The 13387-nt window shown below is 46.0% G+C and overlaps 5 protein-coding genes across 5 annotated transcripts; 3 read left to right on the top strand and 2 right to left on the bottom strand.

Moving 5' to 3' along the window:
• Positions 1-837: 837 nt before the first annotated feature.
• On the top strand, positions 838-1316 carry N7478_003805 (uncharacterized protein; the record flags this gene model as incomplete). The annotated part of the gene is made up of 2 exons (XM_056920019.1): positions 838-1065; positions 1119-1316. The coding sequence occupies 2 exons, from the start codon at positions 838-840 to the stop codon at positions 1314-1316; spliced, it is 426 nt and encodes a 141-aa protein (XP_056783177.1).
• Positions 1317-1674: 358 nt separating this feature from the next.
• N7478_003804 (uncharacterized protein) lies at positions 1675-2213 on the bottom strand (the record flags this gene model as incomplete). Its single annotated transcript, XM_056920018.1, has 2 exons — positions 1675-1991; positions 2048-2213. 2 exons carry the CDS (start codon positions 2211-2213, stop codon positions 1675-1677), a joined length of 483 nt encoding a protein of 160 aa, XP_056783176.1.
• A 952-nt stretch (positions 2214-3165) lies between these two features.
• N7478_003803 (uncharacterized protein) lies at positions 3166-3695 on the top strand (the record flags this gene model as incomplete). The annotated part of the gene is made up of 2 exons (XM_056920017.1): positions 3166-3315; positions 3372-3695. 2 exons carry the CDS (start codon positions 3166-3168, stop codon positions 3693-3695), a joined length of 474 nt encoding a protein of 157 aa, XP_056783175.1.
• Positions 3696-4085: 390 nt separating this feature from the next.
• N7478_003802 (uncharacterized protein) lies at positions 4086-7829 on the bottom strand (the record flags this gene model as incomplete). The annotated part of the gene is made up of 12 exons (XM_056920016.1): positions 4086-5549; positions 5611-5939; positions 6036-6132; positions 6210-6245; positions 6306-6312; positions 6373-6801; positions 6873-7059; positions 7108-7133; positions 7415-7456; positions 7592-7648; positions 7704-7756; positions 7806-7829. 12 exons carry the CDS (start codon positions 7827-7829, stop codon positions 4086-4088), a joined length of 2751 nt encoding a protein of 916 aa, XP_056783174.1.
• Positions 7830-12093: 4264 nt separating this feature from the next.
• Positions 12094-12851, top strand: N7478_003801 (uncharacterized protein; the record flags this gene model as incomplete). The annotated part of the gene is made up of 2 exons (XM_056920015.1): positions 12094-12738; positions 12795-12851. The coding sequence occupies 2 exons, from the start codon at positions 12094-12096 to the stop codon at positions 12849-12851; spliced, it is 702 nt and encodes a 233-aa protein (XP_056783173.1).
• Between the last annotated feature and the right edge of the window lie 536 nt (positions 12852-13387).

Genomic DNA, 13387 nt, shown 5'->3' with positions numbered 1-13387 from the left:
GGTAGAGAAATATGCTCTGAAATGCAGTGCAATGTATTCATGCTCTTTAATCCTCGAATCATCACTCAGCTTGGAGTGCGTCGGTTTCAAGAAGTTTCAGAGAGGGATAGGGTTCTTTTCCTGCTCTGTGGCTGCTACCCATAGATTGAGCAATTGATTGGTATTGGCTTATCTTTTGCTTGGGAATGAGCCATCCAATTGATAAACCCAATGAAATGCACACGAGCTATCTATTTGAATCCACTAGAATGTCTTGTTTAAACAGATGCGAGCAGTGAAAAAGCCAGTAGTAAACAGGCATTCAGTAAACAGGCATTCAGTAAATAGACGTTCAGTAAAGAGGCGTTCAGTAAACAGGCATTCGGTAAACAGGCATTCGGTAAACAGGCATTCAGTAAACAGACATTCAGTAAACAGGCATTCAGTAAACAGGCATTCGGTAAACAGGCATTCAGTAAACAGGCGTTCAGTAAACAGGCATTCAGTAAACAGACATTCGGTAAACAGGCATTCAGTAAACAGACATTCGGTAAACAGGCGTTCAGAAAACAGGCATTCGGTAAACAGGCGTTCAGTAAACAGGCGTTCAGTAAACAGGCGTTCAGTAAACAGGCGTTCAGTAAACAGGCGTTCAGTAAACAGGCGCTCAGCGAACAGCCGCTCAGCGAACAGATGCATTCGGTAAACCAACAACCATTTCCAACCACAAGAAAAATTCAGTCCAAAAAGGCGGGCCACCAATACCGATATTCTACGTTTATAAAGGGCCCAGGCTACCAGTCTCTATCACTATTCATTTCATTTTCCTCAACTTTCATCCCAACTCTCATCCTACCAATGGCTATGCATCCGAAAAACGAACTTTTGACCACCTTGTCTTGGCCGGACTACCCCGAAGAACTTGTCACCGCCGATGAATCGTCTTCGCAGTCAACAAACGAAAATGCTCCATCCGAAAATACCGATGACTATGACTTTGTCATTTCCGATGAAGCTACCACTGAATACTCGTCGAGCGTGCCAGACTCGACCGGGCGGGACTGGTCCAGTGGGCAGAATGAGGAGGTAAGACAACCATCTATTCCAGTTCCGCATGACCGAAACTGACCTCTTTTTAGCATGGCCAATTATGGCCAATCAAAGCTATTGCCGTACGTCGCGTAAAAGAGGAGGGATCATACACTCTCAACTACTTGGTGCTGTGGGGGTCTTGGGAGGAAGAGCCACCCCGAAAGGAGCACTCTATTGGGACGAGTATTCCCATTGAATTAAGTGGCCGTGAAAGAAGTTGTTCATATTTAGAGCCGAGTAGCTAGGCTCGTTTCATTCGCAGATGCTTTCCATGAGACAGATGATGTCCCGTCGATTAGAGTATATATCAGCAAAATACCAATTGTTGTCCATTTAGATATGTTGTCAGGAGCCGGGAACGATTTGAAGCTATTTGATCGTCGCTACCAGGGCTTATTACAGATATATACTCACCATTCAATGGGTCAGAGCGCTCGGTTGATATCGTAGAAACTAATTTCGTTATTCAATTTTCAATCTGGCAAGGCCCATTTAAACGTTGGGAGCAACAACTTGAGGGCGAGAAAAGATTTGAGTCTCATGAGCAAAGCCACAAATTTGACAGCAAAATATTTCGCAGGTCCACTTAAAGCAGAGGATGCATCAGCAGTCCGTCGCTAGTCCGGTCGTGTTTTTTTGAGTCGGGGATGGAATTTCCGTAGGACGCACAACGGCCAGAGTTCGAGTGGTGGACGAAGTGGTCGTCACTCTCTCGGTGGTGTTTCGGCCAACTGTGCACTCACTCCCGACTTGGAGAGAAGCGTCGATTGTACAACTGGCCGTCTGGCCTTGCAGGTTTTGGAACCGTATCAGACCAGTATCATCGAGTTGAACGGTCGCGACCGAGCTTCTGTTCCCGGCATCATGGCCACAGATCGAGACGTTCATGAAGCGCGGCCCGTCCGCCACTCCTGATTTCACTGTTGGCGAGTGGCTTATTAGCAATAATCCAGGATGCATGGGGATGCTTTCTCACAGTCACATGTTCTTCCTTTGAGATTCCCAATTGGATCCGAGGTGCCCGTACAATCCCAGTTGTCAACTGAATAGATACGGCATTTTCCATCGACATCGTAAAGCTGAAATCGGCCCGCAAGGGTCAGGGGTAAGCCGACAGTGAAGAGATAAGGAACGAGACGCATGGTGCTAGACTTGATGGGTAAGACTGGATGTGCGATGTTCACTTTTATGTTCTCTTCAGGTAATCCGGGCTACGAGACTTGGAAGGCCTAACATGATCAATGGCGTGTTCCCAACTTCCAGTTCAACCCTCAATTTTGACCCAATCGCTGGAGCCTCATCTTCTGTCTGGCATCAATATACCAACATTTCTTGGCTCCAGGTTTCTACATATTGTGCTTGATTTGCAGAGTAAGGCTCCATGGATTATTGCTCACGAGGTCAGAAGTCATGTTGGTTTTTTTTGCGCTCTAATTGCTGAGCTCACTATCTTCATTCACCTCATATCCACCGTTTTTGCCGAAGACTATTGAATGGGTCAGAAGATGTCAAACGTTATCGTTCTCCAGTATTTCAATCTAGAGATACTAGAATCGTTTAAAAACAGGCTTGCGTACAAAATAAATCGGCTGGCAGGCGCTCTTTTATTCTTATCATGAGATCAGCGTACCTAGGGTCCGGCGATATTGCGGTATTGGTGTATTTTAATGGATGGCATTTTATCCATCAAAAAAGAAGCGGGTGATGTTATGCTTCTAAGATCTAGATGAGCGTTGCGTCACCCTGTAGATGTTGATAGCGGCCAGGTCGAGGACCCCGAAATTCACGATTGTAAAAGCAGCCAAATTGAGCATTTCCAAGTTAGGCTTGGCAACTGTTTTACCCATGGCTCGGTTTTGTCGGTGATTGAAGTGTTGAAGTCCACCGAAGCGTTTACTCAACGTTGGATGACCGCACCTTGCAATATGAAATTGACTTTCTTGATCAATTCCTTGGCAAAAATTCGGTTTTTGCAAAGCCTGACTGCGAAAAAGAAACATATATATATAAGCGCTCAAACTGCTCTGCTACTATTCATCCCTGACTCAGATTTCATTTCCCGCATATCTGACTGCCCCCACGATATTCTGCAAGATGTCCTCGCCTATGGACCGAAAGCACTGTCAAAGCCCAGAACCACTCATCGACCGCCCGGACAAAAAACTGCGCCAGTTGTCTGAGGATGGAGAAACCTCATTTTCGAAAGCGGAGGTGCTTGACGGGAGCCCTAGTAAAATGCCCCAGGTGAGTGTCCTGTCATGGAAAGTCATCTATCCTTGCACACATACTGATGACTGCAGCAATCCCAACCCATTGGCGCTCTGGCGGTGCAGATAAGACAACTACTGGAACTCGATGGGCCCCTTGTGGCACAAGGCTTTAACCTTCTCGATTTGTACTTAGCTATGTGGGAGTGTTATATCGTGAAGTCCGCCCAGGATGTGCATTTGGCGGATGAAAACAGTAAGCTTCAAAGCTCGCATGACTGGCTCGTCTATGAGAGTGGTCTTCTCACACAGCAATCGCGGGAGATGGAGCTCGATCTGGAGGATCAGAGGAAGAAGGCAACTCACCTCCAGCATACCCTGCTCCAATCTACGCGTTCATGTGCCTTCAAATCTTGATTTAGTCTATCCTTAGCCAATGAGATTAATAACATATGCCGGAACAAATTTTTCCATATTTAAGCTGATCAAAGTAACATGATATATCAAGGACTTGAACTAGACTTCTTTCCGGGGACATTTCAATCCTAAGTTCAATTTTCAATGGATAAACAAATAGAATGTCTGCGACTTGAAGAAGATTGGGTATGTCAATTGCGCCCGGAATTGTCTGTTGGGATTTTCTTTGAATGCGCAGTCCATCCCGATATCAACAAATTTAAGCACCAATTGGCAATCACTACCCTAATTCCAAGTTGAAAATTTAAATATCTAGCAAAAGACATCCCACATCAAAAACTGAATTTATTTATTCGAAATTGAGATCCTGCCACCCCCCTTTTCCGACAATTAAAGGGATGAAAGGCTTGTATGTCTTGATACCGAGTCCATTGTTATGCGGTCGCGGGCTCGAAGAGCCTGTTCTTCAATAAACCGTTTTGCTCTCGTATTCACATTGTTACCTGCGTCGTCTGAATGCTCTCTTTTTCTCTTGTTATTGATTGATGGCCCGAGACTATCCTCATTGTTGAGACTAGCAACTAGCTGCGAGCTAGCGTGAGTTGAGTAGTAGTCAAAAATATCTTGTGGTGGGATAGAGCGCCCAGTGTCCATTATTTCCACTCCAAAAGAATTTGCATCTAGCTCAGTGCTAAATTGGTGAATCCACTCAAAATCGTACGGCATCTGTAACTGTTGCTGATCCCTTGATAGCCCCGCGAGGTTGAAATTCATGATCACCGGGCTTGATTGGGACTGACTGGCTGAACTCGACAGTGTATATGCAGAATCACTGATCAGCCCCCTGCCAGGAGTCGTGTTCCATGAGCTCGGCTCGTTGGATGTGGATTCACTCGGTTGGTCGTACCCATTCACTGGACTGACTGTCTCGCTTCCGAGAGGAGGCTGGTTGGATTCCACCTCCACCTGCGCTTGTTGCAATGGAACCTCACAAGTTGTTGAACTAGTCCCGGTGGCAGTAGTCTGAAGATAGCTGAAGAAGGCATTGAAGACGGACTGGCGCAGAAATCCGGCAGTCACGCGGTCAGGCACTGATCGCTGGCGCATCGAGCTGGCTGTGAGGGCGAATCGATCTGCTCTAGCGGAATTGGAATAAGGTTTTCCACATCGCTTGGGGGCTTCAATCTCATGCTCCGGGTTCTCGGGAAATTCGCATGGTGGTGGGGTGGGAAGTAACATGGTAGGTGCCGCAGCGGAGTCTCCATCGGGGGCTTTAAACCCCCGAATTCTCAACAGAGCGAAAAAATGCCGCCAAAGTTCCGCTGCCTCTATTCCATCTTGTGGTACCTGCTTATCGGATTTTAAGCGGGTGTGACCAGTCATTTCAAACCCGTATTGAAAGCTGAACCGCCAGAGCTCCAGGAGACCCTCTTTGAGCCGTTCCTGTCGCACTGGAATCGTCCCCGACCGCGCACTATCCCATGTAGCACAGAGACCAGCATCAATAGTGGCGGCTGTGTCATTCGGGACCGGCAATAAGGCTTGTTTCATGACGTTCTGAGCTACCTCAAGGTAAAGACGATCTTTGAAAAATGTTTTTAACGTAGGGATTGGGTAATCGATCCTGAGGATGTTTTGCCAGACCTCATCACGAACTTGATTATCCAGATTTGCAAAGAGCTGCCCGTCATCCATTCGTTTTTGGAGAAACTGTCGATCTCTCATCGATACTTTCGGGGCACGAGATTCAAGAAGCTCAACCGTCACGCCATCAATATATGGAAGTAGCTGTTGTCGCCCCCCAACTATTCTCAGGAATGTTTGCAGGATATGCTCCCAGTAGCAACATATGGCCTAGATGTGAATATATGATCAGCGCGATACTGTTGGGAGATCGATAAGGATGTCGACTCACCTCATCACAATGCATTGCAGTGATTTTATGGAGAACCCCAATACGCATGGCCTCCCACAGTCCTCTAATCGCAAGCAAGGCGTTCAAACTATTGTGCAGCTTTGCATTCCTGAAGAAGTTCCGCAGACCTTTCTCTTTCGAACTTCGTGTCTTTGTATTGAGGGCAGCCCACCAGTCGTCAGCTGCGGAGCGATTAATGTGACCATCGAGATGCCCCTCGTAGTAGTTGATTCGCTCATAAGCCAATCCATCTGGGGGACTGAGATCATTAGGGATCCGTTCCTTCAATGAACGAACAAATCTCTGTTGGATTATCCCTGCGGCGTCGCCTGCAATGATACAAAGCCCACGATTGTGCTGATTAGTGCGATTTCTTTTTATTAGACTGTCAAGAGCATTCGAAGATCCAACAGATCGTCACTTACCTGAGTCCGTGTCCAAAACATAGACATCAACAATCCACCACTGGTCTGGGCCCTTGAGCCTGATCTGGGCTGCGTTAATGAGACTCTCGTGGGTAAGCTGGCACAAAAAGCAGGCTGATTACAATGCATACTTCTTTACTGAGCGATGACAGATGGCTAGTTATATATTCACACCATGTAGATAAAGCCCATTATAATGTCCTGGTCACCCTAAAATACAACCCCGGTTTTACCTTGTAGCTCCTCAAGAGTAGGTTTACGTCCCCATACCCGCTTCCTACCCGGTGTTATTAGCATCCATGAGACCAGCTCCGGACCATTGGGTAGATATACTCACACGTATTGATAGACATGTATCATTGGATTTTGTATCTCAGCGCGAACTTTGGCGACAAGAACATGTACCTCCTCTTTACTCCATGGATGAGGACATCCGTGTTTTGTGAGAAGATACATTGCCCACCCTTCCAGGCCAGTGGTCCATTGGTGAAAGTGAAGTCTTCCGGCTTCCTTCAACATGCGATCCTTGGGCCAAGGTCCAATTGGTAATTTGTCAACCTTTTCATGAATGTCAACAAAACCAGCATTTTCCATGGCAGTACGCATCGTATAACAAGTGTCAAGGGAATGCCCCCATTTCTCTGCTGCAGCCCATGCTGCTTGCCCGAATGAAACGATACTGCTATCTCTGGGTAGACTACCATCGTCACAGCGGACTCTAGGGTCACCATCCCAATGCTCAATCCACCCCCCAGGCTCTATATTCCTAGTGCAAATTTCATTAGCGACTTCAGTTTCCTTCTTCTTTTCTTTGCCGGGACGGAGGCTGCGGCTTACTCGAAACATTGCTGATAAACAGAAGCCCATTCTTCCCGAGTGAAAGCGGCGATCATCTGGCGAAGATGGACCAAGTCGAAAGGCTGGCGCCAGGTCCACACTTTCAGGACATCATCAACTTCCATGACACAATTGGGCGGAAGCCATTGAATAGGAGGAGGGTACAAATCGACTCCTCGGACCAACGCTATATCTGTTAGTCGAGCAGGAAAGCGCGGGGCAAGTCTGTAAGTACCTTCAGGGTACATGTCGGCGACATCCCTGGATCAAAGTTAGCTGGAAGCACCACAGTGTTGAGTGAAAATCTTACACAGCCCAAGTTCCTCTCCCCGTACCCAAATCAAGTATGTGCTAAATATAGCAATCGGTATGAGTAAAACAATTTAACCTGGGACTTCAACTTTACTTTTGGAACCTTCACTGGAGATTGAAAGAGAGGATTTGCGGTCTCAGAATCTAACACGAGGCAGACAACGTGGCTATCAAATAACTATTAGTGACCTCTTGTTCCCCTTATAAATCCTAAGTCTTCTAAAATTCACCCTATCTCCAGACTTTCGAATTGTTGTTCATCCGCCGGCGCCCTGCCTACGTTAGATTAGTTCACCAGCTAGAGTAATATGCAAACCAATATTCTCCCTCTCGAAGATTTTGATATCTGATTTTATTTCAGCAACTTGGGTGGCCGTAATAACCATTTCAACACCAGGCTGACTGACCTTCGTCCGTTTTCTAACACCCCGCGGTAGATAGAGGACGCGAGAGACGTTGTTTCCCTGCATACTTGTTATATCTACCTGGAAGCTAAAATCTGAATGGCCGATCACTCACGACTCAAAGTCACTGGGGAAAACCCCATGCTCAACAGAATGAAGATCGGGGTCCTGCGTTGCATTATTAGAAAGGTACTCGCTGAGATGCACTAGCACGTACGACAGCAATTTTTTCCTCACTCATCTTTTAAACGATTGAGAAATTCCGTCGCAGGTCAAAAAATCAAGGTAGAAAGCGCTGGAAATTGAGAGGCAGGTTGAGACAGGTTGTGGATAGAAACTGGAAACAAGTGGGATCTGCGCCGGGGCTCGAAGAGGGAGGGGAAATTGTCAAACTTAGGAAGCGGTCAACACCGCTATGACCTTTTGGGATAGGCTTGTTCATCGTTCACCCAATTTCCCTGGGTATTGGTATGGTATTAGGACTAAAATACGGTTACGGTGTCGTAACACACCAGAGCACGGACAATAGGTCACAGAGATCGCTCAACCGATCTAGAGACCTTTAATCAATCAACTGATTCTATTGGACATGCGCAGTACTAGCCAGTACATCAATTCCTAATCTTGACAGAAATTGCTATGGGTACTTAAATTGTCAAACATCTTGCCCCCTTTTCTTTTCAGCGCTTTGTTGCGATTGATTGGCAAAATTGGCTGTTACTAGCGCATACTATCAGCCAATCATAATACGTATCTGGTGCGTCTAGTGTGTCTAGCCTCTCCACTCACACACGAAATTACTTTGGGCTAGGCAAGCCCGAAGGCGGTCAACTTTCGTTATGTATGTACAGTGCTGTGCTTTTGACTTCCTCCAATGACCCCAGATACCCTTCTGGTGACTCAATTATTTGCGGGTATCATTCAACCCGAATCTGACCTTCGTGTATACTGCGCATGATCGTTCTATTTTTTTCATTGGCTTTCATAGTGTTGGGCATCCCAGTCTGTATAATGGCTGTATCATTTTACTGGCTAGTTTAGCTACTGTTGGGGAAATTCGTGATGTTATTGAATGGATGCAAACAAAGGCGTAATACGTGAGCCTTTCAGGCCTATTCCATCTCGGGACTAGTGAGGGCCGGTCGTCCTCACGATCCACGGTAGCCGTGCCTTACCCTACGGTCTGGACACCAAATGAGTGGGGCCCCATTTGGTGTCCCGCAGCGCAATGCAATTCTCACCGCAATGCAATTTTTTCGTCTTTACATACAATTTTCTTAGCAATTTAGAATTAATCACAAAAAGCAATGACCTCTCCCGAGTCATCGTATATCGGCTCTGCGTTTGCCTCCATCTCAGCGACTTTCTCACGAGAGAGGGCCGCTGGACCGTACTTTTTCTCCATCTCCCTTGCCGTACGTCTTTCATCTTTTTTAACTTCTTTTGCCTTCCTCTCAGCTATGCTACGTTTAGCATCTTTAACACGTATCACACTATCCTCACTAAGGCCCATAATACGCCGTCTAGTAGTTTTTTTTTCTCGTGGGGCTCGATGGCGGCCATTTCTCGTATAGTAGCCGTAGTATTGGCTAAGGCGTTAAAATAGAATTCTTGCTCATCTAGAACCTGTGCAAGTGTTTTTTTCTCTTTGGGCGTTAAATCAGGCCGGCAGAGAAGAGGAGAGAGATGTTTCTGTCTTTTTTCAATATCTCTGAAGGTTTTTGAAGGTGTATTTTCCAAACTTGATGATAAAAGGGCTGGTTCTGGAGAGGGTGTTTTCTTTCCCGATAGATCAATTTCGATATCTGGGATAGGAGGAAGAGTATTTTCGAGACTCTCACAAACTTTTTTTGCGTCAACTGGATAAATTCCTCGATCTAAAAAGGCATTCCGACACATCCGGGGTGTAAGGGCTTTGTTACGGAATTGGTAAAGGTCGTTTAAGAAGGATGATTTTGATGCAAGAAGACCTCCACCCCATTGAGAAATAAGGTTATTTTGCGTCTTAAAATAAGCCTTATAAGCCTGAAAAGGCTTACCATCAAGAGGTTGAAGATAGTTTGTTCGATTTGGCGGAAATCCAAAGATTTTAATACCTGCTTTGGTCGCAGTATCAAGAAATTCAAATGTCAGATGTGAGCCACAGCCATCGACTAAGAGAATACGTTGTTCTCCTTTTTGGACGCGACCGCGTGTTTCTCGGTCAAATTCTTCCATCCAACGCACAGCAAGCTTATCAACGATATAGCCTTTTTCTGCGGTCGCAGTTATCCATTCATCAGGTATTTCGTGGTCATACCACGACTCCATATGATGCACTCCTTTAAAGATGATTAAGGGCTGCATTCGCCAACCATCAGCCGCGATACATTCTGCGACTGTAACCCTTTCACCGTGCTCTGTGCTGGAAAGGTCTGTAGCTTTGCCTGGTTTACTAGTAAACACTCGGCGAGTCCTTCCTTGCCCAATTTGAAAGCCAGTTTCATCAAAATTGTAGATGTTCTGTGGCTTTATACCTTCAAGAGCTTTGGCCAATAAATCATACCAATGATATAGCTCTGCGACGTCCATATACCCTAGACGCTTAGAATCAATAATTTTTTGCCTTCTAAGCTTCATTTCTGTATCTGGGAAACGTCTAATATAGCGATATACCCAATCTTTTCCAACCGTCCGATCTGGTGTCTTTGACCGGGCCAGCGTAGCATTAGCCCAATATTCTAGCGGGCGTCGGGGGGAGGAAAGAAGCATCCAGAGCCTTTATCCAATAGCCTAAAGCCTTCTCCTGCCGGGCATTTAGGGTGTAATTTGATGGTTTTATCTCTGTTTTTGGCCTTATATTCCGTTTGACACGACGCCATAACAAATTGTAATTAACGCCAAATTTCCGCGCGACCTCGCGTAAATTTGGCGTTTTTTTGCTTCGAGCGAATTGCACGGCCTCATTTACACGAGATACCTCAGTTTCAGTAGAATCGGGCATAGTTAAGGTAGTATGTTGTGGCGATAAAGATGTGTAAAAAGAAAAATTGCATTGCGGTGAGAATTGCATTGCGCTGCGGGACACCAAATGCGGGTACACGCGTTTGGTGTCCAGACCGTAGGGTAAGGCACGGCTAGTTCCAAACCACATTGCAGATCATTACCGGTCAAGAATTTAGCCAAAACGTGGTATTCCATGGGTCGTATCCAATAGTGCGCCTCGAGAGCCTGCGCCCAACTTTTCAATAGAAGGCCATTTTCGTACCGACGAAGAGTATTTTTGAAAGTTTCGCTTCGCCGCTTATCGCTCCACTTCCCCCGACGGGACGTCCCTCCCGGCCGATGAAAATGCCCCGTAGATGGTGAATGACATTTGACAAAGCTATCGTGATCTACTCTGTTTTACAACATCCCCCAATCACGTTGCCCCGTATCGCAATGATACCGAAGACAGATGGATAGCTAGGCAACGTGTTGAAACCCTTCCCCCCTCCTTTCAGATAACCACAGAATAGTAATTCCCTTTTATCGGTGTTTGTTGGAATTGTGGAGATTTCTCGAATAATGGTCTAGCAATGGTGCGCCAGTGGTACCACGGTACAATCGGTCGCATTTCCAGGTCATACAACCTCACTAAGACGCGTTTGGAAGCTTCTAAGTTTCCTACAGGTACGTGGTCTCGCAGGGCACTTGATTAACAGGTTGATCAGTAAGTATCTGGTAATGAGAATGCTATTGAGAAAGCCAATGCTAGTTGCTCTGCTTCTTCATTTTTGCTACAATAAAGAAAGGACTTAGGCAAATGACAGACCGAGGCTAGGTTTAGCAGGTGGGGACCTAAGCACGGTCCTGTATTATTGTCGGTCTCCGAAGCGCTGAATTCACGGGCCGTAAATCTCTGTATTAAACGCTTGATGCATATCCAAGGACAAAGTATGGTTCGCACCGCCATGCGGAATCACAAAATCTCCGACTCCGACGCTAAAGCGCGGTTTCCAGATGCCGTATTAAAAAGGCACTGTATCCATGTTTTTGCCTGTGAGTCATTTCTCTCCCCTTGAAAAATCAACAAATAGGCAGCCGCGTCCTCTTCTACAATGGATGACGCTGCTGAACCAATCATTACATGCCCAGTTTGTCGAGGTGAGACCAACTACATACAAACATTTCATTTTCTACTTGAAGAGGGTCATGATGGCGAAATTGGGACAGGGGAGTTGATCCGTCGTCATTACACGGATATCATGCATTTCACCGAGGAACAACGATCAGAAGAAGTAACTGTGCATGATTACTGCTGGGAAATCGCTCAGCGAGTTTTTCAAAGAAACACTTTTGACCAAGTATGGATCGACAATTTCAAAGACCATGTGATACTTCTTCGGCCTTTCTTGAATGAAGTTCCCTTTCGATACGAAGCGACCTCTTTAGATTCGGATATTTTTGCAGTCTCAAAGTCAGCGAAAAATAGGGGAACGCGTCCGAATCGCCTCCATCTTCCTTTACCTCCGGAGATAATTCAAATGATCTACAATTTCCTCGACAAAGAAGAGGACCTAATCAACCTCGCATCATTAATGGAGACTAAGCCAACCTCGGCGCATTGGAATCATTGGGCATACAAATATATGCTGCACGATGACTTGGATCCTGAAGCAAACGTTACAACTGTTATTCGGAATCTTCAAAAGATGCCACAGGAGCGTTATCCAAAAACCGTCAATTACAGGACTATATGGGACAACATGGAGTTGGTTCGTGGGGTCATGGAAAGACCTGTCTCGTGGCAAAGTTTGCTGGATACCTCTCCAGCAGATCAGAGGGAGTCCACCGAAACATCTGGCCAATTCCGATGTTCCATCACAGTACCAGAAAACGCTTATATAACCTTCGTTTTCAATGACGAGGCCGAAGGACACGCAGAACGGCTGCGGGGTATATCAATAAATGGTTTGCTACTCGGTCACAGCGAGGGGAGATGGCACTCGGTTCACGTGAATTTCCTTAGAGGATTGAGGGTTGCGAGCATCGGGAACCATTACGCTGCCATTCAGGTGAAGGATTCTGAGCGCTGGAGACACGAGTGGTTTGGAGAATGTCCAACGCATAGCTCGCTTGTTCAAATTGAGTGGGATACACCAAACTGCAAGCTTGTTGTGTCATACAATGTAAGTTTGCATATCTTGATGCCATATCCCGGGTACCAATACTGACACTTTCCTAGGGAAACGAGATTCAGGAACTTGGACTTGCCACGGGGCAAGATGTAGGGTTAGCTTAGGTATAAATATCTGAAAATGACTCATTTCAATGATGTCGGTACATTCTCTTTCAACGAACTCAAATGCCAGAATCTTCAGGATCGGCAGTGTAACACGATGGTCATTATCTGGAAGATATTCGAGAGTAGCTATGTTACAAGATGGGGTTCACTTACAATCTTCCATCTTCGACCCTCACCTTTCTTTAGACCATACATATAGGATGCTCCAAAATAGCTCTCTGTCTATGGCGGAGTGTGTCTGTAAATTTGTCTTGGCACACCGATATAGTTCTCAAATCTCGCGAAACAATGCGTGTGCGTTGATATAAGATAGGCCTGAAGGGACAGTCTTGCGTAACCTGAGACCTTAATGATTTGGTCGAGTTTTGCCTGAAGCATGCCCTATTGGGCACGGTATTGTTGAGTGGATCAGAGAAATGACTTCTGACTCACATGTCCTGGTAGCGGGCTGACAGTCGAGCCGTATTTAAAGGATTGACCTGGGGCGGTTGAATATAGACAGGGCTAGTCGTAAAACTCCGTGTTATAACAGA

This window comes from Penicillium angulare, assembly GCF_028827245.1.
Source record: "Penicillium angulare strain IBT 27051 chromosome Unknown utg000003l_segment0_segment0, whole genome shotgun sequence".
NCBI classification, from domain to species: domain Eukaryota; kingdom Fungi; phylum Ascomycota; class Eurotiomycetes; order Eurotiales; family Aspergillaceae; genus Penicillium; species Penicillium angulare.
Note: the sequence above shows the minus strand (reverse complement) of the source record. Positions and strands in the feature narration are given on the sequence as shown.